Source organism: Chelmon rostratus, chromosome 22, assembly GCF_017976325.1.
Source record: "Chelmon rostratus isolate fCheRos1 chromosome 22, fCheRos1.pri, whole genome shotgun sequence".
NCBI lineage: Eukaryota > Metazoa > Chordata > Actinopteri > Chaetodontiformes > Chaetodontidae > Chelmon > Chelmon rostratus.
In genome coordinates this window covers 8,752,970-8,780,058 of record NC_055679.1, presented here as the reverse complement: position 1 = coordinate 8,780,058, position 27,089 = coordinate 8,752,970, and the positions used below count along the sequence as shown (strand labels likewise).

General features: G+C 43.2%; 1 protein-coding gene across 1 annotated transcript; it reads right to left on the bottom strand.

The window, feature by feature from the left end:
• Window positions 1-839: 839 nt before the first annotated feature.
• On the bottom strand, window positions 840-7,769 carry ifrd1 (interferon-related developmental regulator 1). Its single transcript, XM_041963859.1, has 12 exons — window positions 7,571-7,769; window positions 5,767-5,871; window positions 5,465-5,546; window positions 4,411-4,535; window positions 4,091-4,248; window positions 3,904-3,954; window positions 3,387-3,565; window positions 3,118-3,226; window positions 2,837-2,971; window positions 2,618-2,746; window positions 1,867-1,962; window positions 840-1,557 (listed from the first exon to the last, which is right to left on the bottom strand). The coding sequence occupies exons 1-12, from the start codon at window positions 7,599-7,601 to the stop codon at window positions 1,471-1,473; spliced, it is 1,287 nt and encodes a 428-aa protein (XP_041819793.1). The 5' UTR covers window positions 7,602-7,769; the 3' UTR covers window positions 840-1,470.
• Between the last annotated feature and the right edge of the window lie 19,320 nt (window positions 7,770-27,089).

Here is a 27,089-nt window from a genome sequence, read left to right as displayed (position 1 = left end):
CTAAATTTTGGGACTTCAGACTGAATATTTTTACAGTGTAAGAGTCATTTCACTGTAGGAAGTCATTAATCCACAAGCACTGAATATCTGATGGACATATTGTAGGGCTCGTTGTCCGTCTCACCATGTTTTCCTGGGGTAAATGGCAGAGAAACTCATCTGTGCTAAAAACAGGACCATCCTCCTGGAGAAAGCTAAAAGACAGGCCATGAAAAATGTATCAGCTCCGTGTTGCTGCTTCCTCCTGCAGGTGACACGGTTTCACCTGAGGTACGAGGCTGCATCGATTGCAGGATGCCCATTTGTGCTCCAAGCCCCTGGATAAGAGGCTAACGTTATTGATGGGACTATTTGTAGCTTTGTGACGTTTACCTTTATCATGCGATACCCGCTGCTGTTATTGAGTATTTTTACTGCTCTGTGAAAGCAGCCGCCTTCGAGTGGGACCTGGGGGAGTAAATGTGCCGTGTTCCATTATTTCCTGCCGCTCCCTGAATAGTTTCACCGGCAAACTTGTATCAGCAACGCAATAGTTCCATCATAGTCATATAGTGCACTGCTCACTCACCCTCACTGTAATGCACCTGTCACTGTGGCTGCAAGATCCTTCACTTTGATGTGTTCAAGTTGCAGTAAAAAAAAAAAAAAAAGATGCTGCCCCCTTTCTTAAAATGACCTTCATACATCTGCCAGGAGTTGAAAGAGAAGCAGAGATTTGCAAAACCCACTTACCAACTCCTCTTCCAGTGAAGCGTCACTTCCCCAAAACCATCTGATATTCAATCAGCTGCCAGTCAAGTACAGCATATCTTGTGTGACAAACAAGCAAAAATTCTTACAGCTTTTCAGTGTTTATTTCACCATCCTTGCCCTTTAGATTACATAACCAATACTAAAAAGACGCTACAATATTCACCAAGGTTCTTCAGAAATAACCTGCTACGGGTTAACAAGGTAGTGCAACTCCACACAAATCCATTAAGGGGTTAGAACAGTCACATGTGTCTTGACATTGCTCTAAACTAAATAGGACTACATGGTGCAAAGACAAATGCTGGATAACTTATAATACATATAATCTTTTTTCTTATTTTTTTTTAAAAAGGCCACATAACGAACAAGAGGAGAAAACAAATATACAGTATATGTACAACACCACTGTTCATGGGTATTAATATTTAAGTTACACACTACACAAAATCTGTTTGAGAATCAAACACTCGCCTCCTGTAGGTTTGAGAGGTGGCAATAAACAGGAAGTTCTGTCCACTACAGAGCAAAGCATCTGCAATAAAGCCTCCTTTCAAGTCTGCAGAGGGTGCGTGCCATTTGATACTCGAGAGATTTCGGGGGAGGATCACGTGAACACGAAGTCGTGACAATTCATCTAAAAAGCAGGGGTGCCCGATAAATAGGTTATTAGTCCAAAAGAAAAAAAAAAAAAAAAAAAACAAAGAAGGAAAAAAAAAGCTAAAACTCTCCCACGTCAACCCTCTTGTCCCTGAACTTGCTCCTGGCCTTGGTCCGAGCCTTGAATGCAGCAGAGTTGTGGAGATGCTGGAAAAGAGAGAGGAGGACAGTTATACTTATTTTGTTTATTGTTTAGTATATTTTCATTTCTGGTATATTTTTAATTGCATTTACGAATATTTTTATTGCATGTTGATTTATTTTATTCTAGTATCTTAATTTTATTTTAGAATCTTTATTATCTTGTTTCTAACATGGGGTTGCAATGCAAATTTGATTAACATAAATAAAGAAATCTTGAATCTTATACAGTAGTATATACACAGGATATACTACAAATGACAAACACATTCTAAAAAACTACAATGTGAATGTTTGAATAACTTGTCCACGTACTCTTTCAAAGCGAGAGATTTTCATGGCCTTCATTGTGGCTGAATCAACCAACATTGGTGGTCCCAGTTCAAACACGTCTCTGATGAATTCGTTACCCTTGTTGAAGAGAAAAAAAAAAAAAAACTTAAGAAAACATTTCTTCCAACCATCAGCACAAAACAATACAAGCATAGTCGAGAATCTGAACAGTTGCTAGCTAATTAAAGATGCTGTTTATAGTGTTGTGGTCTGAAATATGTTCCATTGTCTCATGTTCACTGTTGCAGTTCTCTGTTCGCACTGGCTGCCAGCCAGACTTTCCAAACCAGCTATTGTAATGGTGTAATTTCTACACTACACAACATTATCCTAAATCAAGTAAGTGTTTTTGTTGTTGTGAAGAGTTGTTTCACCGCATCACGCAGGCCTACTATCTTCCATTGTGTTCATGCTCCTGTTACACGACACCCAACCCAACCTCATGATTCTGCAGTGCAATTAAATTTTTAAAGGCTACTTGCACGCATTTGACGTCAGCTTGTCATTGAATCATACGTTCAGGGTTTCGTACAAACTTTTGAGTAAATTCAAGCACTTTTAAACCAGGAATTTCCTTTACCTTGGTCATCCCTTGTAACTTGTTGCTATAAATCAGTGTGGACAATAAAGTTTAAAGAATTTCACTAAACGGTTAATAGGAATGAATATATGTCACTTTATTTTACCAGATTTCCAAATTATCGAGACTTTGTATGAAGCTATTGAGAGATACCTGTAGGTGGTAGTTCATCCCAGAGCCCACAAACTCTCTGAAGGCATCATATGTCCTCTTTCTGACCCAGCTGTCAATGGTCATGCGCTCTGTCCCAAAGCGAATGGTCTCAGTCTGGAAGTCACCCTCCTGCAGGAATATAGACAGAGGGGAGAATGACTAAAATGTAAATTAAAACCAGACAAACCAAGGTGCTGTCAACCGACTCAGAACACCCACCTCAACAGCCTTGAGAACGTCCCTGAACACAGACCGCTGCTTCCTTTTGTCTGTCTTTGCTCTGTGCTTGTTACAGTCAGTTGCCAATGCGTTCAGCTTGTCACACAGCTCATCCCAGTCCTGAAACTCAAACTCCTGAAAGCACACAGAATGAAATGCTTGTTGCATTTTGCATCGGACAACAGCAATTTAGGACCAATTTCAGTCCCAACAGTTGACTGCACTGTACTACAGGAATGAAGGAATCCAAGTTATTAAACTCAGCACAGCTTTGAACTCACAGAGTCCATGTCTCTGGCCAGCTCAAAGAGCAGGGCAATGGTCTCCCCTACAGCAATTCTCATGTTGACATCCTCACTTTCCAGCAACGTTGGCAGTTTAGGCAGGTGTCTGCAAAACAATACGCATGCAATCATTTATTTATTTATTTTTTTAATATGTGTATCCATTCTTACTTTTTCCAGTACTTATCTGGTTCTGGGTTGCAGTAAAACAAAAATAATTGTGGTTGAGGTAAACATAAAAGCAAGCTTTTGACAATGGGTCTTACTTGCGCAAGATGTCTTTGACCTGGCTGGCAGTGCAGATGGTGAGCAGCAGTGCCCAGGACAGCAGGGCGTTGGTGTGGAGCTGGCTTGTCTGGGGGTTGATCAAAGGGCAAGTACCATCCACCCTAGCATAGGACCGGGTAAACAGGTTCTCAAAGCACTCCATGGTAGCATGCACGTCCTAAAGCAGGAAGTAGCAAGCATAATATGAAGACTGGAGTTTGCAATAAAAGAATTAAAAAGTGTGAAACTGTTTCCAACTGTTTACAAACACTTCATGAAACAACTGTCATCAGATCACATGTTTATGACTTTAATTACTTGAGGCACGTTTTGAGTCCAGCTGCCAGTGCTGCTGACATCACAAATGTTAAGAGTGAATGAGGCACAATGTCACAAGCGATAATGAGCACGAATAAACGACTGACAAAAGGTTGTAGGAGAGACAACACTGCAGCCTGCCCTCAAGCCCAGAGGTGTCAAACCACAGAAAGACACCAAAAGTGATCAAGGACTTACCAAAATGTCATCCTCCGCAACTAAAGTACAGAGGCCCAGGCTTGTCGCCACCTATTAGAGAAACAAAGATTTGTTCAGTTGACTTTCCACAGTATATCCACTTTCAGAAAAATCCAGACACCACATGGCAGAAGGTATAGTGTGGCTGCTGTTCCACTACATAAGAATAATACGATCAGGTACTCACTGCCTGTCTAGCTTGTATGTTGGCTGATCCATCTGCCAGGATGTTTTTGAAGATGGGTTTCAGGGTCTTGAACACCTCCTCGCTTTCAATGCCTGAGCCCAGCTGGATACACAGCAGGCAGGCTAAAGAAGCCGCGGCTCGCTGCTCCTCACCTTTGCCTGATAGAGTGAAAGGGGTGGGTATTAACTTTCCCCTTTAATTCAGGGGGGAAATGTCATTTGTAGACTTCAACATATAAAAGTTGAGGTATCGTACTTGACTTGAAATATCGAACAGATCCTATCCAAATAAAATGACATTTTAATGATGTTTTCTGGTACCTTTCTTTAGGCAGCGTTCGATGCTGTCTGTGATGGTCATCCTTCTCTCAGAGATGAACTCATACAGGATACGTGTGGCCATAGCCGTCTTAAGCCCATCCAGTGCCCCTTGTCTGGTCTTAGCACTGAGGAAACAGGTACATGAACATTATAAACATTGTTTAAGTTTGATTATCCCTTTCTCCTTCAATATCAACCTCGATTAAGAGTGATTCACGACAGTGAAGTGTCAGGGGGTGGGACTACTTTCATGCGCACTTTTGCATGAAGGAACTAGCCTATGTAAAGAGCATGAGCTAAACACCCACTGCTTTGACCAATAACTTGCATGAAGCCCTGAGTTAAATGACTAAAACATGCGAACAATTAGATCAATTACAAATGAAGAGTTTATTGTTTTTCTCAGTGCTTTATGCCCTTAATTTTACATGCACACAAAAAGAAATGTTTGACCACCACCTGAAAGGTTAACTGTGTTAATCATTGTCATCAAATGATCAAAAATATCTATGTCTATAATATTCACTCTTAAAATTTAATTTCCATATGGCCCTGGCAGTGACGTGGCACTGCTGCATCCCTACTTTAATATCAGCACGTTCATGGCCCGTGGTGACAAGCCTTTTTGGGGATGAGGTCTATTTTTAGCGCGACTGGGCTGCAAACCTCACCGATACCTGTCCCCTGTGATTGACAGTGGCACTGTGAACTCGGACAATCCTTCCCAGAAATAAGCCTTTTAAACCCCATTAGTTCCAGCTACTTAAAACGCATGTTGCTGGAAGCTCGTTGTCAATATTTCAAGGGTATTATTCGCCAACACTGTACATCTGTTTTTGTTCAATGATTTATTTCCTCAGTGGGCAAAAGAATTCTAAATTATCAAAAGCCAAAATGTTTTCCTCCCCCCTCATCAAACTTTGCTTTCATGCAGCATTCTTAGTAGAATAAAGGTCACTTTCTTTCCAATATATCCCATGTTACAGTAATAGCCTTCATGCAAAGATCAGATAACATGTGTACATGGACAGCTGAAATCAGGCAGGACTTTTACCTCTTATCCACAGTGCTGTCTATGAACCCCTTCAGCTTGTACTGGAAATCCTCCTGGGCTGCGTCCTCGCTGGCCTCTCCACCTGACAACACAACAAGGTATGCCTTGGAGTATTGATACGGGTGACAGGACACTGGAAGAATTGAAGAACTTTGCATGGAGTGTACACAGACTGCGAACCCTGATCCATGCAGACACACCCACTGACAGCACAGCTGGCATGCAAACTCTCAACTTCAAACAAAGACTGAAGCACATGCTTATGCACACAGTTGCAAACTTAGGCGTACACACAAACCTACCTTCATCTGCTACACTGGTGGTGTCACTGAAGCTGCTGCAATGACTGAGGGTCTCAATGGAGGCATCCTCATCACTGAAAGGCTGCACATGTCCATGCTGCCCTCCTGGAGAAAAAGCACAGAAATTATCATTTAGTCCAATCAAATCAAATGCATGAGCACAGTGCAGCAGGTTTGTGTGAATTCCTTATGTAATACAGGCTCCACACAGGTACTGTGGCGAATACTGCAGTTATCTAATCTGTTTTACGCCCTCTACACGCCCCATCCTGCTGTACCTCCATTATCTCATGTGAAAATGCACCATGTTGTCAGAGTCAAGGGCAGCCCACACTTGTGTTGACTATGTCAACACGACATTATGTTCAGGTTGGAGGGACAGGGGTCATGACGCGACAGAAGCTCTGACAATCTGCCATGGAGATTACTCTCAGCTGCCAAACTACTGTCCAGGATAAACACCTGTAGATTTTCAAAAAACACAACAGCGGGCATGCACGTGTCACTGAGGGCAAGGAGGAAGCACATTCAATCCACACCAGATTATCAATGCAGAAGGGGGACTTTTCATTGAAAATGTTAATTGGCATAAAAGCCTGCTGACACTAGGCATACATGCATAGTTTCTAGTTTGTGGTTTGTATTTTAAAAGGTCTTTCTGAATCATGAGTGTGGGAGAGTCGTGAAAATTCACAACTACAAAAAAGTGTTGAAATCTTTAGTGTGTTCATTTTTCAAAAGCAAAAAGCTTTAGTTGTATTAATCACAAAAACTTCCAATAAAAACTATATAAAGTACAGGAAATTACTTCCTCAATATCTCAGATTCAACAGGCGTCTCTGGCCTGACCTGAATTCACCTCTGGAAGACATCTTGGTTTGTTTACGACTGCAGTACCACGCCGTATTTAAGTCGCAAACAATGTGCTTGATTATTCCAGCCATGACACGTGCTAAATGATGCACTGTCAGTTGTCTTTTAAACGGCTATTTTTCCCCACTTAATAGATGCTATTTCTATGTGTTGACGTGGACTCTTCCCCCCGCGACAGCTGATTTCTGAGAACCGGGCGCCGCCTCTTTTCCACGCCGCTCTCTGGAGTCCAAAATGTCCGCCTTCTGTCGCGAAACAATAACAACCCAGCAAAAGCCAACATATACAACAGTTATCAGACCGACATACTAGTTTAACGTCACTCAACGTTAGTCTGGATGAATATCAGTAGTAAAAAAAATTGGCTCAAGATTAATTGAGGCCAGTCTGCAGAGAAAACGACCTCACTTTACAGAGTTCGAGCTAGCGTTTTGTCTTTGTTATGTAGACCCACAAATGACAAAAAGTTATTCATTCGTATATCGTAGCCATAACCATGGTAAAAGCAGTCAAGTTGTCATGTCAGTTTGTGTATTTCAATAAAGTTTACCCAGCAACCAAAGCTGTGTCTTGCTAGTGTGGATCTGACACTAACGGTTAGCCATTTTTAGCTCGTAAAGTCCGATTATTAAGGGCTCTTGTGAAATATAAAATCAATTTGTGATCATTAAACAAGTGCGTTAATAAATATTTAGCAAAAGCATAATGTCGTATACCGGCACGTTTTGGCAGCAACGCCGATGCTTTGTGTGAGCACGGCTAGTTAGCTCGGTGTTTTGACATAGGCCAGCCTCTGTCGTTTGTAGTCCTTCCTGTGAACAAGTTCAATTCCACTCAACGGACTCACCAACACAACAAGAACTACAACTACCGTGAGCACAGACAAGTCACATAAGCAAGGCCACAGCAATGTGGCCGCCCGCTCACTTACCCCTGCTGTTCTTCTTCTTGGTCCTTGGCATTTTCGTGCAAGCAAATGTACAATTTGATCAAAAATCAGCCAATACACGACCAGCTTTTATTGTATTGTCTCGTAAAATGAAAATATTCCCGTGGCACAGTAGATAAAAAGGAATTGAAAGCGATCTTGGAGATAGTCTGTTGGCCGAGACGATACATTTTCCCTCATAAACCAGGGCTGCGTTAGAACAGGGTGGCTCGAGGTATTTATACCGGCTGGCATATCACGAGGAGATTTCCCGGTTTCGCCGACCAATCCGGGAATAGGAACAAGTGTCGCGTGTGTTAGCGCGTGACGCAGTGAACAGAAACGTGGCCACTATGCGTCTGTTGTAAATAGTGTATAGGTGAATGGTTAAAATTCACATATGATCTTTCATAAAAGCAACAAAAAACAACAGCAGGTGCTTAAAAAAACACTTTATTCTGCATCATTCTGCATCATTCTGCATCATGAGTACTTTCACTTTTGATAGTTGCACAACATTCTGATAACCTTAATAGTACTGTACTGTACTTTTATGTACCTAAATAAAATGCAGAACTTTTACTTGTAACATACTATTTGCATGTAGGTATTGCTCAGATTACTTAAGTAAAGGGTTTACCTTTACACAAGTGTCTGTGATACACTATGGATCTTCACGGATTAGATAAATAAATCATAATAATGACAATAAATACTGTGATTATGATCCTCTGAGATACAGTGCATCATGCTGTTTGATTTACCAAGCAGAATATACACTAATGTATGTTCTGGCCATGATAAGGTAGACAAAATGACAGAAACATGTTACCAAAGGGCAGCCACGCAGTAATTATTAATTTTATGATTGAACCTCTCAGAGGTTCACTTAAAGCCCATTTTTTAATCGTGTTGTTTTACAAATATGTAGTCTTAAGTGTCTTTTAGTCTCTGCTAGAGTCAGACTGTGGCAGCTATTCTTATGTGCCTTTCCCAAGCTTGTGTTTTTTTGGCACATGTTGTTATTATTTTTGAGGCTCCATGCAGGAAGCAACAGCTCTCTCTCTACTGTGGCAGTTGCACAAATAATATGAATTAGCATTGAACAAGGGATGGACACAGTGGAAGGAAATTCAGTGTAAAAACACTTCAGTGCTCGTGCTGTATGATCATTGTCCTGAATGAGATGGATTCGGTCTCTGTCTTTTCCTCCCTGGAGGAAAGCAATTGATAAGAACTATTTATAGGTGACAGTTTTCTTATTTCGGCGTGGTGTGAGTGAAGGGAAATGCAACCATTAACATCTGTTCATCAGTGAAATGGTGCGAAACTGAGAGGGAAGTGATACAAGGCCGTTTTTTGCAAACCCAGCGCTGCTTCAGTCTCATTGCTTCCTTTACGGGCCTACAAAGAATATGGATTTTTCTCAGACAAACATTGTGAGATAGAATCAATTGCAGCCAGCAGAATGCTGTTTCACTCACCTACTGCAGTTAGTGGCAATTGCAGTAGACATCAGATCTCAGGAATGAATGCATTGTATCCATCCACTGAGCTCAACAACAAAGTTCTGGAGTTTAAAAATCATGATAATGGTTAATCGAAAGCAGAAATGTTTATTCTGCAAAAACAGAATTATTTCTGACTGACAGCTCAGTTTTGCACACAGGTGCCTGCTCATATCCCATTCCTATGGTCCACTAACTGGGGAAGATACATATAACTGTTCATTTTACATCTCGCTAAACCTCTTTAGTGTTTCACTGAAAATAAGACCAGCTAGTGATATTGATAATAATCACAGATTATTCACTTTAATGCAGTAATCCAGCCAGGTGGGAAATGGTACATTTCCTCAACTGTGTGGAACAATGTGTATCAGTGACACATAAGCTTCCTGAACAGTAAAAAGGCAGGCACGTGGCCAATGCCTGCACTCCAGCAGCCACGTTGGAGTTTCCTGGTCTGGATTTGAGTCTTTCTTTTCAGATTTGAGTCTTTCTTTTCATGCAGTTGTTTGATGACATGTTGCTTGTGAGATATATTGTATATTGTAGAGTTCAGAGGTCAAGCAGGACAGCATCTGCTGACCGTCGTCTCTGCTAAACTGCAGCCTAACATCCTATTGAACATGCATCGCACTCTGGCCTGATGCAGAGCTGGCACTGAACCATTCCAGTTAATTATCTTTTCTGGCTTTTATCACTTCAGTCGCTCCGCATTTTGCTTGACATGACAGAAATAGTTCACTCTTTCTTCCACAAGTGGAAAATCTCACAGATGCAGCCTCCTTGCTGCCATTCCCACGGCCCAACTGTCAACAGTGTTCTTGCCAGCTCAGACCTGACAAACATCAGAATATAGGCTCGCAGGATTCAAAGCTGACTTTCATTTTTCATGCACCTCGTGTTCGACTACTGGGAGGTTTCCAGAGCCGCTTCCTCGAACACACACGTACACCTACACATTGATCATGATCGTCAGTTTTCGCCTCTTTAAATCCAGGTAATTAATGAGGCGGATTTTTAGCTTGTAGTTGTCAGTTTAGATCTATTTTCTTTGGAGAAAGCGAATGCCTTGATTCACATGCACTCTGAAGACGTGGGTGGACTCAAAATCACATCCAGTAAGTTCTTCAATCTTTACTTAACAGAAGAGTCCTGCCAAAAGATCTCTCTACACATCCTGCCAAGACAGTAACATCAGACGAAAAACACATTACCATGTACAGCAATTCACATAGAAAAGAGTAAATGCTATACCTGCTTAATCACTTCAGCAGGCAGGAGCCACTGGCAGCAGGACGGAACAGCTGAAATCTTGATTCAACAAAGCACAGGCACCCACATAATCCATCATCATGGGGTGAAATACAGAAAGACATATTTGGCTTTACCTGTGTGAGTTTCACGAAACAGTGCACCCCTAAAGTGAGCAGGTTTGCACAAAAATGCATTCGCAATAACTCAGGGAAATATTGTTTTATTTCACTATAACTGCTATTATTTGGTCACAAGGTGCTTTATAAATTAAGATTTTTGCACACAAAGCATGCAAAGAGGGCGAGACCTTTTCAAATGTGTGGATTTGCGGCTTTTCCTTTTAAAAGATTTAAATAATTTGAATGCATTTGTCATCATTTTGAGGTTTGGACTGTTGGTTGGACCAAACAAGCCCTGTGATAGTTTCACTTTGCTGGGACAGGATTTCTTTCTTTCAGTGACCACCAGTCAATTAATGGAAAAACTAATCAGCAGATGAATCCATAATGACAATAATCTTTACACACTGTCCTGGACAAAAAAGTTCAAACTGTTCAAAATTCAGGACTTTTACTTGTAACAGAGTACTTGTACAATGTGTTAAATTTAGGTTGCAGACAAAAACACACCCAACTTTTATCTTTAAACACTGCTGACAATCAATCATCCTCCTTTGCAAACCAACTCTGACATTAAACACATGAGCGGTATAGCGGTACTATATGCATAAGTACATGTGGCCTTGAATGCCTTGAATATTTGAGGTGACTCACACTTTTCACTCTCAAGATGGCCCACAACACTGCATTCATAACCAGGAGAGGCTCTGTGCAGCCCTTAGGGCACAGTGCACGGACAGAGCAGCAGCATCGAGCTTGAATAATTCATTATGTGTGAAGCTGGGGTCTGTTAAGTGGGCACAATAACACATAGTGTGAGGTTAAATGGGAAGCATTCCACGATATGGTAGATTTTGGGCTAAATGATTAATTAAGATGAATTCCTTGATGTTTTTAAGTAACCCCAAATCTCCAAATGTGCTCAAAGCTCACGGTTGGGTTTGGGCAATGTCGGAAAATCAGAGTGTATAACTGTGGATGCACTGTGAGGTTGTCAGTGCAGGTATGTAAAAAGGTTCTATTTTATTGTATCTGACCAAAAAAGCTGCCAAGTGGTTTTGGTGATTGAAAAAATTAACACCCAGCTTGACTTTATAATGGTCTTTGGCACTAGGGGGAGCCATTCTGTTTGAAATTCAAGGGCACACTGCTCTCACTGCAACACAGCAAAGGAAACTCTAAAGATGTTTTTTTTTCTTTTTCTGATGCATAATTTATTGTGTCTGTGAACCACGCTCACTGCCGAGCTGTGTCTTGCTTTAAACGTTTAATGGGCTGGAGCGTGCAACGCAAATATCAAGCAACCAAACCGGTTAGGGCGACCGCAAAAAGCTGCATTTCAAAATGTATACTGAGTGATGTAAAAAAAAAAAAAAAGGGTAGTGGGAACTGGTTTGGGCGAGCTTAAGCAATGTGTAGTGGAAAAGAGAGAGAAATCACCTGCCAGTAAACCAGTGTGGGAGTAAGAAAAACAGAGCAGCCCAGTCTAACCCCGCTCAGCATGCCTGGCACGTTGCATCAATGGGCGAAAGCTCTGACCAACCTAATGCCACAGGAATACAGATCATTAGCAAAATAACAGATAGCAGGGCGAGAGGGGGAGCAATAGAGGGAGAGAGCTGACAGCAGATAATAGAAAATGTTTGAATATTAATTCCATGTGCAATAATTCTGTTTTTAAATAATTCATAAATGGCATGGCCTTGAGCAATGTGGTGAGGCTGCACGGGTGAAGCCTGCAGGGGAGGGAGCGAGGTTAGGAGACGCGGACATTTAGCAGAGGTGATCTTCGGAAAGCAGCTCTCGTTCGCATTTAGCGCCGTTCTCTCTCTCTCCCCTCATCGTTTGTTGCAGGCAGGACTCGGGAGACCTCGAGGTGAAGAGGCTCTCACTAGTTTGACTCCCTGACAGTAACAATTGGCAGTAAGAATTTCAACCAAGCAAAGTCTCACCAAGTGTTCACATCTGTATAATCTGTAGTTTGACTTTTAGGTGTGCAGCTATTAATGCACTTATCCAGCATTTATTCAGTACATGCTACGTCAGCATATAGGTTGACAGGAATAGTTCCCTTATTTGCTTTCATGCTGACAGTTAGATGAGAAGCCAGCAGCTGGTTAGCTTAGCTTAGCACAAAGACTGGAAGCTGGGGGAAACAGCTAGCTTGGCTCCATCCGCAGGTCGCAAAATCTTCAGATACCTACCAGCACCTCTCCTGATGCCACAGATGAAACACATGCCATGTAAAGTGTTAATTGATGGGCTTCAGAGCTTCTATGGGTTTGTTACTTTTTGGCAGAGCCAGGCTAGCTGTTTCCCCCTGTTTCCAGCCATTATGCTAAGCTAAGATAGCTCAGACATACGTGTAAACGCAATCTTCACAGTCTGCAAGAAAGCGAGTGACTGAATTTCCAAAAATGTCAAACAATGCCTTTAATTTGAATGTGATGTGATAATAAATGCGATGACGTGTAAATTCCTCAGTCGTACAAATAGAAAACAAATAAAAGATTTCAGTTTCTCTGCATTCATGGCATGGATCATGGCATTTTAATTTTTCCATACCTGCCACTCTAAATTAATGTGACCTGTATAAAAAAAAAAAAACTGTACTCATGTGGCATCAATTCCGCTTGGCTTGGACGTACCATTCAGATCCATATTATCTGTCCAATAATTAGCCCTATTCAGGAATAAAAACAACTGCTGGCTGATAGAGGCAGGGTGCTCAAATTAGAGCATCCAGCTCCTAATTACAGTCTCTTAGTCACTGGCTGAACCCCATATTCTTTCCCCTCATTTTCTGCCTTTGAGAGGAGTTTAGTACTTCATCAGACTGCTTAGCATGACAGCTAGGCTACGCTTCTGTCACTGTAATTACCTCTCCGTCCCCGCACACGTTTGTCTTACTGGCTCATATTTTGCATCTCTCAGCCTCAATCCATTAATCTTTTTAAGAGCGGGAGAGAGGGAGGGAGAGGTTCCTTTGTTCTGAAGATGTGGTGTGCTGCACCCTCACCAGGATCCCTAACATGGATTTTAATTGATCAAAAGATCAAAAAAAAAAAAAAAAGAGAGAGTTGGGAGAAGGTCAAGGCAAAAACACCTGCATGCCCAAACTCATTCCAGCTTCAAACCTGATCATGCTGGGAGCAGAAAGTCGCTGTTTCGCAGCCTCTCTTTGAATAGCCGTTTGCAAATTGCATCAGGGTATGAAAATGCCACTGCTCGTGCTGGCTCCGCCGCAATGACAAGTTGCTTCTGTTGACTCCAAGTGTTAATTTAAGGCGAGCTTTACCTTGTATCTTGCTCGAAAGGCGCGATCATCAATTTGTGGCAGAATCTCAATAAGAATCTGCAATGAAAGCGTTTCGCACTCCGTACAGCACGGGCTTATCTGAGCGCTGGGAAAAATCCATTAAGTCCGGCAAGCAACAAGCACACACGTTCGCTCGGGGCACACACGCACACACAAATGCGCGCACACAGGAAGATGATAAGGTAATGTCATTGTCATCTGGCCATCTGATTAAGTGGATTAAAAACACATTTACTGGCTGGTTGTGGCTCTGATGGCTTTGCGTGGAGGGTAAATGGCGCCCTCAGACTCCCTGCTCTGTCCTCATTACCTGCAGGAGGCCGCCATTTTCCACCTACAGCTGGGGTACGAACACTGGAAACACCAGCAAAACCAAAGCAATGACCAACAGGCAGCATTCTGCTCTAAGACCCATAACTCGCAGGTACCCAGACGTACTTCCACCTGTTGTAAAGCACAAACATTTTCTTTAATTGTGTGCTCATTTGGCCGACTCAGGGAAACTGGCTCGGGTGTGAGGTCCATTCTGCAGGTTTCCACAGACAGGAGAGCCCTGGGTATTGAATCAATAGCGCGCTGAGCTACTAGACAGCTTGTTCAATTCCATTTCCTCAGACAAGCCCCTTTCCTTTTACGGGAATTTCCTCCTATTTTCTCCCTCCCTCCACCGAGGGAGAGATCGTGGAGGAGGTTGGCAGGAAAGTACCTGAAATAAATCCTATCTAAACGTTGATGCGAGAGGCAGCCAGTTTGTGGCGAGCTGTTTGAACCCGTTTGAAGTTAAAAGACTGTTCAGCAATGAACTTGAAACTATTAGACTAATTTCAAATGACAGCCGTCTTCCCCAGATACCCGAAGGTGGAAATCTGAGTTATGATACATATTATGTCAGTTCTCCCGTTAATTCTGCTTGGCAGCCTCGCAGTTCACACACACATCGCCCCTAACAAAATAAGACGTCCTCTTAAAGAAAGTAGTGGAGGCAATCATGGATGCTGCTGGAGTCTGTGTGTGTCTGGGCAGGCAGCAGCCTCCCAGACAATGGAGTCCCATCTAAAGAGGACACTATACCCAAAGGCTATTAAAACAGGCAGACTATCTGTTGGGGAATCTCTCGCTCTTCAGCTTGCCTCAGCGGATGACTACACCTCATTGTTATATCCGAGCTTTCTATTTCCCCCCTCCCGCCTCTCTCTGCATCACTTCTTTTCATTCTCACAAGCACACAAACATCTCTCTCCTCGCTCCCCGTCTCTTTTTCTCTCCTTCTTCCAGCCTGTCGGTCTAGATGCAGATGAAACGCGTCAGAGTTTGGTCTTTGCGGCAACTTCATCCATGTGTCCAAGCACCAGAGAAGTTCACTCGACTTTTCAAGCTTCACTCTCCGCTTCAGTCACGTAAAATGTTATTTCTTACGAGGTGCACTGTGAATGAAACATTAATATTTCACAGTCGGCTCCTGGCTCGTGTTTAACGTGGCACAAGCTCAGCCTGTGTGCGTCTGTGCGATTTCGCGTCCACTCAGGGCTGTGAGGGCTGCCTGTGTTCACCACGCTGTGCTCACGCAAGCGCGCTCGTCCACACAGAGGACGCCTAGTGTGAATTCATTTTTAAGTCCATAATAATCCATTTTGAAGGAGGGACACTGAATGGATTGTCCAGTCATGGAGCCCTGCAACCCAGTCCGCAGCAAAGTCATCAGGGTGTGATCACAGTGTAGCAGCATTGAGATATCAGGGTGTGATCACAGTGTAGCAGCATTGAGATATTTGGAAAAAGAAATGGACAAACTGGATCATTCATGGCAGTTACAGTGGAAATGGACAAGCATCACACAGAATTATATGGAGCTAAGCTAGTTTAAGCTAATGTAGGGAAGTTATATGATTTGTATGAAGACATTACATTTCCCTGTAGAGCAAAATGTATACCAAGTTCTATACTTAAGAAATATATAATTCAATAACAAAATAACTCATTGTTTTCAGTTATTTCACCACCTGGAGTCCCATCCTAGTTTCACCAAAACTGTCTGCGTCCATCTTGGTTGCCATGTGGAGCATGATCACATTTGAATGAAGCTCTATTTATTTCACTCCTCTCACACATGCTCATTCATAACTTCTTTGCCATCATAGTCTGGGGCTGTGGATTGAGATATCAGCTGTTCTCATCAGCTGGACGCATCTATCCAATAGCACGGCGGCACACCCTCTCCGTCAGCCTATCATCTCGCTGCCGTCTTTTTAAACGTGATTCTCTCTCTCTGCCTTAGTTCTTTCATGCTGCCGTCTTTAATTCAGTCACTTGTCTCTCCTCATTGAAATGCATTTGTGAGTATGTGTTTTGTATGTCCAAGTCAGTGTAACAGCAGGAAAAACCCTCGCGGTGTGTTCAGGGTTTTCCTCATCTGGATTTCAGACTTGAAATCTTTCACAGAACGTCTGTGGTATGAACTGGGGGCCATGGAGGTTGTGTTGGCAAATATATGAAAGGTCAAATGAAAGAGACCCTTGAGTTGTGTTATGGGAAACGTAGGATCAAGAGTTCTGGGAGACACAAACCAGGAAATAAAAGTCACGCCATGTCAGACTCTGCTGCTTCAATTTGGACCATTCGTTTTTTAAATCTCTCCAACTTCATGTGTGCAAATTATTTATGCGCAACAATAAATCAAGTACAAGCACTTTAACTGGGAATCTTCCATCTGACTGCTCGCTGACCCCGATGATTCATGTTCACCTTTTTCTTTCTATAAAAACAAATCTATATTTGTTGTAGTCACGTCCGTGTGACTAAGAATGACCGCACGACTCAAACCTTCCAGCAAATTCTGCACTTTCAACTCGATGATGTCGCACATCCGACTAGCTGCAGTCTGTCTTGTGTTTTTCCTCGGTGGCATCGCTCATCTGCTAATCACAAATCATCCAGCTACGCGGCGGCCGAATCGGACATGCTGCGGCTCACAAAATGGTTGACTTTAGTCTGTCAGCGCTGACGAAAAAGGTTGGCAGAGACGAGGAAGAGCAGCTCCAAAGAGACAAGACTTCAAAGCAGACACAAATATCTATATGGGTCCAAGATCCTTTGGCCGTGTCTGTCCAGGAAGTGAGTTGGGAAACTCCGCGCTGTCATCTGGTGTCCAGTGAAGTTTCTGTTCTTCTTCTCTTTTTCAGACTTCTCCTTTTGGCAGCATCATTAGCTTAGGTAAACACAAATAACAGAGCCGGGTAACCTCGTCCACCTCTGAGGCACGACACTCAGAGTGAGAACAGGTGATTAAAAGGAGTAGGGTGTGTGTGTACTCGCGCGTGTGTGTGTGTGTGAGAGAGAGAGTGCCACAAAAGGTTGCAGGGACGCAGCCAGGCAGACGTTCTTGGAGTTGCCTGGCAACCCTCTATCCACAAAGAGGGGGAAGTGTGGTGCTTGTTATGACGCCTTATGTAACTGCAGGCATGAGTCTGAGGAGAGGGAATGAAATAATCCGCTCCTACAACTTATTAGAACAATATCTGGACAAACTAAACTGAGAGGAATGACGTATAAAAGAGGCTGGATTGCATTCTATGAGGTCGTAATATTAAGTACAATTTCCCCTCTTTTATAAGCCTGAAAGCCACTGAAGCGCCATCAGCATCTCACAACTCAAAAGTGTCCACAAATTGTTTTGTAGACTCACAGTAAATGATGTTTTCTCTTCTGTAGGTCAGCACCAACTGTGCGCTGCAGGGTGGCATGCAGTGAAGCCATGAGAACCTCCGGTGATCCTGCGGTGAGGCTTGGTGGGGGGATTCTTCTCTCCCCCGCCTGCCTGCCTGTGGAGCCTGAAGCCTGGGATAAACACAGCCCATGGGTACCCTGAGCTAGACCTGCCAGCAGTGTGGAAGATTATAACACGGGGGTAGAGAGGGAAGAAAAGAAGGGGGGGAATGAGGATGGAGAGAGGAGGGAATCTGGAGAAAAAAGGAAACCACAGAGAACTGGGGAGAACTGGGGAGAGATGGTGGGCAGCAGCTGGAGATGATTACGACTCCCGGGCTGAATCCCTCGCCATGCTCCAATTCCCTCGTTCGCCTGTTCACTTGATCACTCGTTCACTCACTCACACCTTATCCACTGCAGATGGATACCTGCGGTGCTCTGGCATCCACACGGCTCTTTCCATTAAACCAGATGAGACATTTATGAAGCAGCGAGCGAGTGAGCGATACAAACAGCCCTCAATAAAGTCGGCTGCATCAGGCTCACGACTGCAGAGAGCGCATTCACCACTCAGAAATGCAACGTAATGAAGGCCCCAGCGCAGCCGAACAATGCATTATAACCACGAGACATGTCGCTCGTAGTGACAAACCAACAGGGAATTATCACCCGACTCTGCAATTCCTCCCAGCTCGACGCAGCATTGTAGCTTCTTTAAGCTCATTGTTTTGGTTTTACTGTTTTGGTTGGGTCTCACCGCACTTATTAATCTTGGTTCCAGCTGTTTTGAAGGCTCTGATAAAACCTGCATAATACCTGCACTGCAACAAAACAGCAGGCAGAAAAAAAGTTTAGCAGCATTTAGCGGTGAAAAAGCTAGAAATTTCCCTAAAGAGCTGGTGGAGACCAAAACAGAGATAAAAGGAAAGCAAATATTGGACTTTAATTCTTCAGGTGGGCACAAAATGACTCAAAATAATGTGATAATATGTCAGCGCTGAGCCCACAACAGGCTAAAAACATAATTAATGCTATATATTAAACATAAATGACAGCATGAAATAATAGCTGAAATAAATGAGCTCGTCATTTTTCTTGAAACGTTTCTACAGCAGCAGCAGCACAGTATGTGTTCGAAAGAAGTGCCACGATTTCACATTTGCTCCATAATATATATCAGCCAGGAGCTGATGAACAGAATCTGTGCAGAATATCTCAATCCAAAGAAATATCTCATTATGTCGTACAGTACAGACTGACGGATGGCGTGAAAAAAGCAAGACCTTATATGTGTGCATGAGGAGTGCAAAACATACAAAAGAAACTAGACTGTACATGTATTATACATGTCACTCTGACACATTCATTCAGTATTCAGTCAGTATGTGCATCCAGGCATCTTGATGGCATACTAATTTCCTACACTGACACAGCCCTCGCCGTGATCTCTGTCTGAGCTCTAACATTATTGCCAGGGGCCACAAACAAAGATAAGTAAATCAGAGCTTCCTGGCATCCCGGCAACTCACCCCTGAGCTCCGAGGATTGAGCGAACAGATAAACAGTGAGAGTATGAGAGAGGGGTTGGAGAAATGAAAGAAGCTGGGCTCAAATAATTATTGGAAAGTGAAGGAGTAAAAACAAAAAAACAACAAAAAAAGACTGAACGTAGAAGGAGTCAGGGCAGGAAGCATGGAGAGGTCAAGTGAGCAAAGCAGGGGAGAGATAATGATAGAGACAGAGAAATATAGTAATGGCTGTGGGCAGTATTTAAATGAGTCTGTGTGGCGGTCCAGTGCACAGATTGACTGTGAATTATTACCACTGTGTGCTCACTGGAACTGCTTGCCTGCTAGGCCAGTGGGCACTCAGTAATTCAGAGAGGCAGAAACAAAGAAAGGAGGGCAAAGAGTTAGAAACCCCCTGAACAATCTGAGTACACCATGTCAAATTACAGATGAACACTTTCCTTTGAGGTAATTTATTACTTTGTGACTCGTCGGCCTCGTAGCGGACAGGCTGAAGTCCCTTCAAGTCGAGTTCAGCAGCGCGGCATCATGCAGCGCTTCGATGGGCTTTACTGGCTCACCACAGCAGCAGCGCGAGCCAACGCTCTCAAAGAAGACAATGAAAAACTCCTCAAAACAAGCTCACACGCAGGAATTCAAACGAGAGATGGCTCGAGGTGCAGTTGGAGCTGCGAATGAGGATGGCAGATGTGAGCCTACGTGGAAAACTGCAACAGTTTCACCAAACACGCAAACTGACTAATGAGAATATATAAACAGATGAGACGATCGTGCATTCTCGTCTGGCCCTGCCTCACTATTTTCCTGCCCCCTGTTGTCTCTCTCTCTTTAGTTTCCCAAATGAGAAAGAGGGTGGGAGGGGGAGAGAGAGAGAGAGAGAGAGAGTGTGTGTGTGTGTGTGTGTGTGGTGTGTGGAGAAAAAGAGCTTAGATCTCTGGCAGAGTAGATCAGTGAGGCCGTGGGCAATGGCAGGGCACTGGACCCCTGAGTCCCAAAACCATCCCCTATACTGCTGCCCTCAGCCAAAACCACACACTCACACACACACACACACACACACACACACACACACGGTCATGTTTCCATCACTTTTGGGGACGTTACATTCAGTTCTTGCCCTAACATTAACCATAATCACTACCTCCCGAAGCTTTACCCTTCCCCTAACCTTAGATCAAGTCTTGACCCTAAAATTTACTCATTTACGTGATGGGGACCTGCATTTCATTCCAAATCGGAAGAGTCCCCACAAAGTGACTGTGTAAAAAGCTTTATGCCCTCACAACGTGAGCAACACACATCCACACAACTTGAGAACACACATATCGGTGTGTGTGTGTGTGTGTGTGTGTGTGTGTGTGTGTGTGTGTGTTTTGCGCGTGTGTTTGCTTGTATTATGGATTATGTTAATATGCATCATATATCATATATATTTTCTATACTGAATCTACTATGACATAAAAAAATGGTTAATTATTGCTGGAGTTGTCTGGCTGAAACTTGACGACTATATGTTTTTTAGCGTTTTCCTGTACAACTTCAACACAGTCTGCTATTTAAAAAAATCAGTTCAAGCCTGTATGTAATAAAACTTAAAGAGGTTAGAGGTTCTGATCAGAGGGTTTGCATTTATTGCTCAAAAGCACTTTGACAGGGCAGAAGCTTCCTGCTTCAGGAGCCTGAAGGCAGCTGCAGTTGGCCTCTGTAACCATTACACCACCCTGACATAATCCTAATAAAACATTGTTTTTCTTATTGCATCAAACAGCACAGCTTTTAGGGATGCAGAGTTCCAAACATTGCTCAACTTGCCTGTTTGTGTGGATCAGAATATTAATGCCATTGTATACATAGGTGGAAAGGACTCTGCACAAGCGGTATGCAGTCCAGTTGTTTATTATTTGCTTTTGTCTTGGTTGTCTTCTGTTTTTTTTTTCTTTCTTCTGGGATATTCTGAAATGCATCTTGTTTTGTAACCATATCTCCACAGCTTCTTCAATTCCACCTCCTTCATTTCAACCCAAATGCGATACAATTGCACTTCCGTATGTTCTGTATCAGTGTTCAAACAAATGTAACCTTGACATCGCATTCGATAGCATTTGTATATTGCTTGTAATCCATCTCAATTTCCAGTCAGTGTCACATGAGGGGTAACAAAAAATAAAAATCGTCCAAAGCTCAGGCAGCTCATCTTCCTGTTTAGTTTGGTCTGCAGGCGCCAAACTGCGTTTGGGCTGAATAGTGGAAGCTCTTGTGTTTGCTGGGGAGTAAACAGCTGGCCAAGGAAGCTTTGTCGTCTCCCACCTGGATGCTTTGTTAGCTGTCTGGCTGCTACCAGCTGAAGGAAACTCTGTGAAACAGTCCTGGCATCGAGTCAGCATGGCTTCCCTGAAAAAAAAAAAAGAAGCTCAGTTATGCACGTGATTTTTTTTCCTTGTGTGCTTGAGCACTCTGTTTCTCCCTTTATCTACAGTATGCTTAAATCTATACTGCTGCCTCTCTGTCTGGCTCTCACACTATCTCTCTCTCTCCCCACGAGTCTGTTTCCTTCCTCCACGTATTGATTCTGATTACTGCACTAACACAATGTTCAAGGGAGTGTGACTTCCAGCTGTGGCAGGTGTTTGTTTGTGTGCACGTGCTTTACCGTATATGTGTTTGCCTGTGTGTGGACCCCCTCTGTCCCTGCTTAGGCAACAGAAAGAGACAAGATACTTGTCGCTTGTTGACATTAATCCCTGCCAGTGTCTTTGAGCTGTCTTGTTGTGCTAAGCTACAGTGAGTGGTTCAGAAACAAGGCTGGAAAATCTGCCTTTTAAGCTATTAACACCATTTAATATCATCTGTCATACTGTATATATCTGCACTTGCGAAATATTTCTGAACAAATGGCAACATTTTGGCATTGGGATTTCACTGGAATTATTGATATCTAACTGTTAACATTTTGCTTTCACTGCTAAACTACATCTTTCACAGAAAAATGACAACCACAGATCCAATCCACCCCCCAACCTGCCTCATGTATTATAAATCCCTCGCTCTCTCCAGAGAATTACCAGAGAATTCATAATTTTCCAGCTTTCTCCTCCTCCAAGGTGCTTTTACCACAAATCCAACCTTGTAATATATGCAGCCAGCGCAGAGATCAAAGATGCGTGGATCATATTTTGGTGTGTGCATTCGTACATGTATGTGAGCTGATAACAGGCATGTATGCGTATCTTCAAAAGCACCGTGACTAGGCCCGAGGCAAGAGGGCAAGGAACGCGGGTTTTGATGTCAGATGCCTCCACAGTCCGTGCTGCCTTCATGCAGTCACATTATGCAGCTCCAGCATGAAGGTGAATCACCGACTGCGATGCCTCGAAACCCTGCCAGTTTGTGCCTACTGACCTTAAGTAAATACAATTCTGCAGAGCATGTTGGGAGTCCTGCTAACACGCCGCTACAAGCCTCCGGCTTCAAAATAAGTAGAATGCACGGCTTTATCGCACACAGTGTATATGTGTATTTAATGAAATTGTTTGACATTTTGGGGATGAAGCTTACATCAGTGCTACTCCCATTTCAATACGCTAAATATGAAGCGACTGCCAGCAGCTGGTAGCTTAGCATAAAGACTGGAAACAGAAAAACAGCAGGTCTGGCTCTGTTCAAAGGATAAAAAAAATCTGCTTCCCTCTAAAACTCAATAATCAACACATTATATTTCCCTTGTTAATCTGAACAGAAACAAAGTGAAACACTACAACTTGTGGTGCCACGCAGGGTCATGTGTAGGATTATACCTGAGACTTTTGGTGTCATCGTGACCAGCAAAGACTCCAGGAAGTCATTGCTCCCAGCCAAGAACCACTGTGGCACGTATCCCCTCATAAGACTGCAACATTTGGAATTATGCTTATTAGACAATATCAACATCAAGAGCCTTGGGGGGGAACTTGGCTTCCTATGGTAAGCCAGAAGATAGCTTGTGTCAGATCTATGCTGAAATGTATGCCAGTGCCCTGAAAGAAAGAAAGATAGAGAAAGCCAGGACGCCGGATCAACTTAAAGGGTTAGCATTGCTGAGATTTGGGAGCTGTGCGCATTGGCTCCTCTGCGAGCCTCTGCAACCTAGAATTACCCATAATACACCTCTCTGCATATTTAAACCTGATACGTCGTATTACTTAGACTGTCTTGGCAGCGCACAGGCAGATTTTGCTACCTTTGGACAGAGCAGGGTTATCTGTTTCCACTTTTTATGTTAAGCTGAGCTGACTGGCTGATGGCTGCGGACGAGTATGAGTGTCATCCATCAAAAGAAAGCAAATAAGCGTTTTTCTGACAATGCTGAACTACTACACTGGAGAACATTTTCCCAACACAAATACACCTGATGGGTGTAAATCAAACATTTTCTCGAGCTAGTTCTTCAGTTTTAGCTTTATCATTGTCAGTACTTTATTACCAGAGCGATATTAAGGTGCATTACACCATTTCCTGGCGCTGCACTGCACTCAATCTATTGATTTGGTCTTCATTTCAGAGCACCACATGTCATGTCCGGTTAATAATAGAGTGGGCTGAGTATTCTGTGAAAAATCACCACAATCATGGCTGGGAGCTGTTTGGAAACAGGCTGATGTAAGAAACCTAGTCAAAGGGCTTTTAAAGGTTATGTCATGGTTTGTGACAGTTGGAGGAGAAAAGAATATCCGCCGGGACCGGGCTCCCTCCGTCAGGCCAGAGATGGGGGAGGCAGATAGCGAGAGACACAGAGAAAGAGACGCAAATGTGTTTGAGTGAAATAAGAAGGTCTAATAAAGGCAATGATCGGCACAATAAAAGAGCTGAAAATGTTGCTCTTTATCTCCTGGATTAAAGGTTGGACTGTCATCCACGCTCTGCACAGGTTGGGCTGAGTCATTATATTTGAGTTTAGAAGGGTCTCGAGGGCCACGAAACAGCAGTACAGAAATAAATTGAAGCCCTGCTCACCTAACTGCAGCCATGTTGTACACAATCTATTTACTCCCTCCTCTCGGGGATGTGAGAACAGAGATTGGTCATCTGGATTAGACATACACTACCTGAGGTGATAAATCATAATCATAGGAACACAGTTGCTGCTTTGTTCCCACTGTAAATGTCTCCAGGTGCCAGTCTGTCTGCCTTTCTGTCACACCTAACCTCTCGTGCATCGGTTCATCCACAGATAAACTGCCATCCCCTCCGCCGTGTCCTTGCCTTGCAGCTTCAGCTGCAACTATTCGCCGCAGAAAGGCCCTTGTTGCAGAAGATACCTGACAGCGAAGGTTTAAGGGCAGCAAATCAAACCAGGAGGTGCAGACGAGCCTGACTCAGAAGCACAGGCAGGCCCGGTATCCAGCTGCCCTGACATTTGGAAGAGAAGGCTTTCTGATGTGGGAGGCAGAATGGAGCTGTGTTTGTTTTCCCTGTCTCTCTGCTTCTTCAAATCTGTCCAGAGCTGTCTCTCTCTCCCCGCCCCTCACTGCATGTCTGTCTTTGTTTGAGTCGGTTTCATAATTTCGCTCCTTTTCTCTCTTTTCGCTTTTTTCTTGCCTTGCCTGCCCCTATCCTGTGTTGGCATTTTTTGATGTTTCTGTACGCTCGAAATAGTCCCCGTGTGTGAGTGTTGCTTGTGGATATCTCTGCATTGCACTCCTGTGATTCGCAGCTCCCCTCACCTCACTGTCACAGGGTTATCAGAGGAAAGCCTGATGCGTCTCCCACTGAGCCAGGAGCCACAGATCTTCCTTCCACCGGCTTTTATCTGTGCCTTAATGCAACCGCGCTAAAGCCACAAACACACACGTATTATTTATTTACAGAGGTTTCCCACTGTCACATTAATTTGCTACCCCATTTTCTCCCACTTGTAACCCCTAGTCTAACCACCGACTTGAGTCATCTTTCTGTTCCCTTCGATGCTCAAAGTCTCACACGAGAGCAAAACTTCCAGCAATAACGAATGTGGATTTTTCAGTGACAATTATTTGGTACTGACAAGTGCTGATCAGGGTGTTGTTTGCTCACTGCCACAGCCGATACAGCCCTGGGTTGAGCGTTTGAAAACGATCAGAAAAAAGCGTCCACCTGACTCTGACAGTGCAGACGCCGTCAACCAAAGTGCTGAATTTGCATTCTTAGTTAAATTAGCATTGATTGTTTCATCGGGTTAACATGCGCACAGAAAAACACTGAATGCTACTGTCGGGGCATTGAAAAAAACACATTCTTCATGCTGTGTAAAACTCATAAATCCATGATTTCCATTCATATTATGTCGCTCTGTTGTTTATGGCTGCGCAGCACAAAGACCTGTAAATGATATGTGTATACAACATGTGAGACAGTATTCCTGATTGAGCTTCCCAGAGCAGTAAATCCAGACTGTTTCACATCCTGCTGTGATTTATAATTCTGTTGACTTATCTGTCCGGATGAGTCTTTCCTGCTTCTGGTTTTGCTGACAGGCCAAAGCCACATTAGAACAGCTATAAGGCTTTAATTCGTGCAGTGTCCTCCAAAACAGTTTGAAGCTTGCGTGCAAATAAAAACTAAGCAAATAGTCAGTGCAGACTGGCAGCAGTTGTCAAACACATTGATGATTGTCTTTCTTTAGCCACTAATTTAGAAACCCCGGAAGATGTCAGACCCTCCCACTTGCATATGTAACGACTAAGATAATCGCATAATGTCGGAAATTCCAGATCTTGATCACCACCAAAATTTAATTAACCGATCCGTTGACCTTGAGTTATCTGCCCAACAAATGTCAGTTAAATAAAATCAAGAACAGCAACCTAAGATAAGTGTATTATGCAAAGTTTTAATTCAGAATAATACATAAATGCCATGGAAACATTCAAACACGTACAGTTAGCACATAAGCATGCTCTCACATAGCTTTTCAAACACCACGCTCCATATTCACTCTGATCACAGGTGACATAATAATCTGTATAATGTGAGCAAAGCAATATGGAAATTCATATTTTCTATGGGTATTACCTCTCTCTGCAGCCATGTTTTTACCAGAGATAACCTGCGGACTTTCAGCTCAATCAAAGCATTGGCAATTTCAGTATTTAATTCCAGGCCCTCAGGTTGGTAGCACGGTGTGCTGTCACAGGTGTCACAGGCTGCAGTTAAACATGTCAGCATGTTTTTTTGTTATCGGCGCATGTAAACACACCGCCATGGTAATCACAGCCCTCGTGGCACTGCTATGCACCGAGGGCCTAATGCATCAGAAAAGCAGAAATTATCAGCTCACCCGCTAGTGAATCTTATACACCACCTCTTTATGCGGATTACAGGATGTAGGTGGGGCGGTTACACTCATCGCAGCACAGACTGCTCCTCACACCAACACCCACAGACCAACCGGCTGGTAGAACAGCTAAACACCGACTCGAAAAGAGCAAACAGCACTTAGCTGGGAGCCGGTCGGGCTATTGCCAGTCTGTGGTTTTGCAGATATGAGTAAGACACATGACTAAGCAGAGAAACAAAAGATTGCATGTTTGAGCACTGCTAAACTTGGACTCCTTACATGTTATTTAATGTGGTGATGAATCTTTAATTTGAATCATAGTCAAAACAAGTGAATCAAACCAGGAAACTGTGCAGCTTCACTCTAGCTTGACTTTCCTCTCCATAAATCTGCCCTTTACTTACTTTCTTTTTGTTGGATTTTCTGTCAGTACAGAGTTTTGCTGTGCTCCTGTTTTCTTATTGCGTCTGTGCTTTCACTAAATATCCAGTTCTGCTTCTGTTTTCCTAATAATCCAATTTTAGTACATAAAGTGTTGTCACTTCCTTGTATGTTCTAAACATTTTCATGGGAAAGCCCATTGCTGATGCAGAAACAGCAAATGTTGATGCATTCATGACCTAGTACTGTGTGTGCAATCACTGCTGTAACTTCGTTTCCAAACACTTCTTAGCTGATTCGTTGGATGAATGCATTGTCTCTAGCTGACTTTTAGATTTTTCAAGCTAACTTGTATTACAACAGAAACCTTTTAAGGGAAGTTAAGTACTTGATGGCGACATACGTCATATCATGCT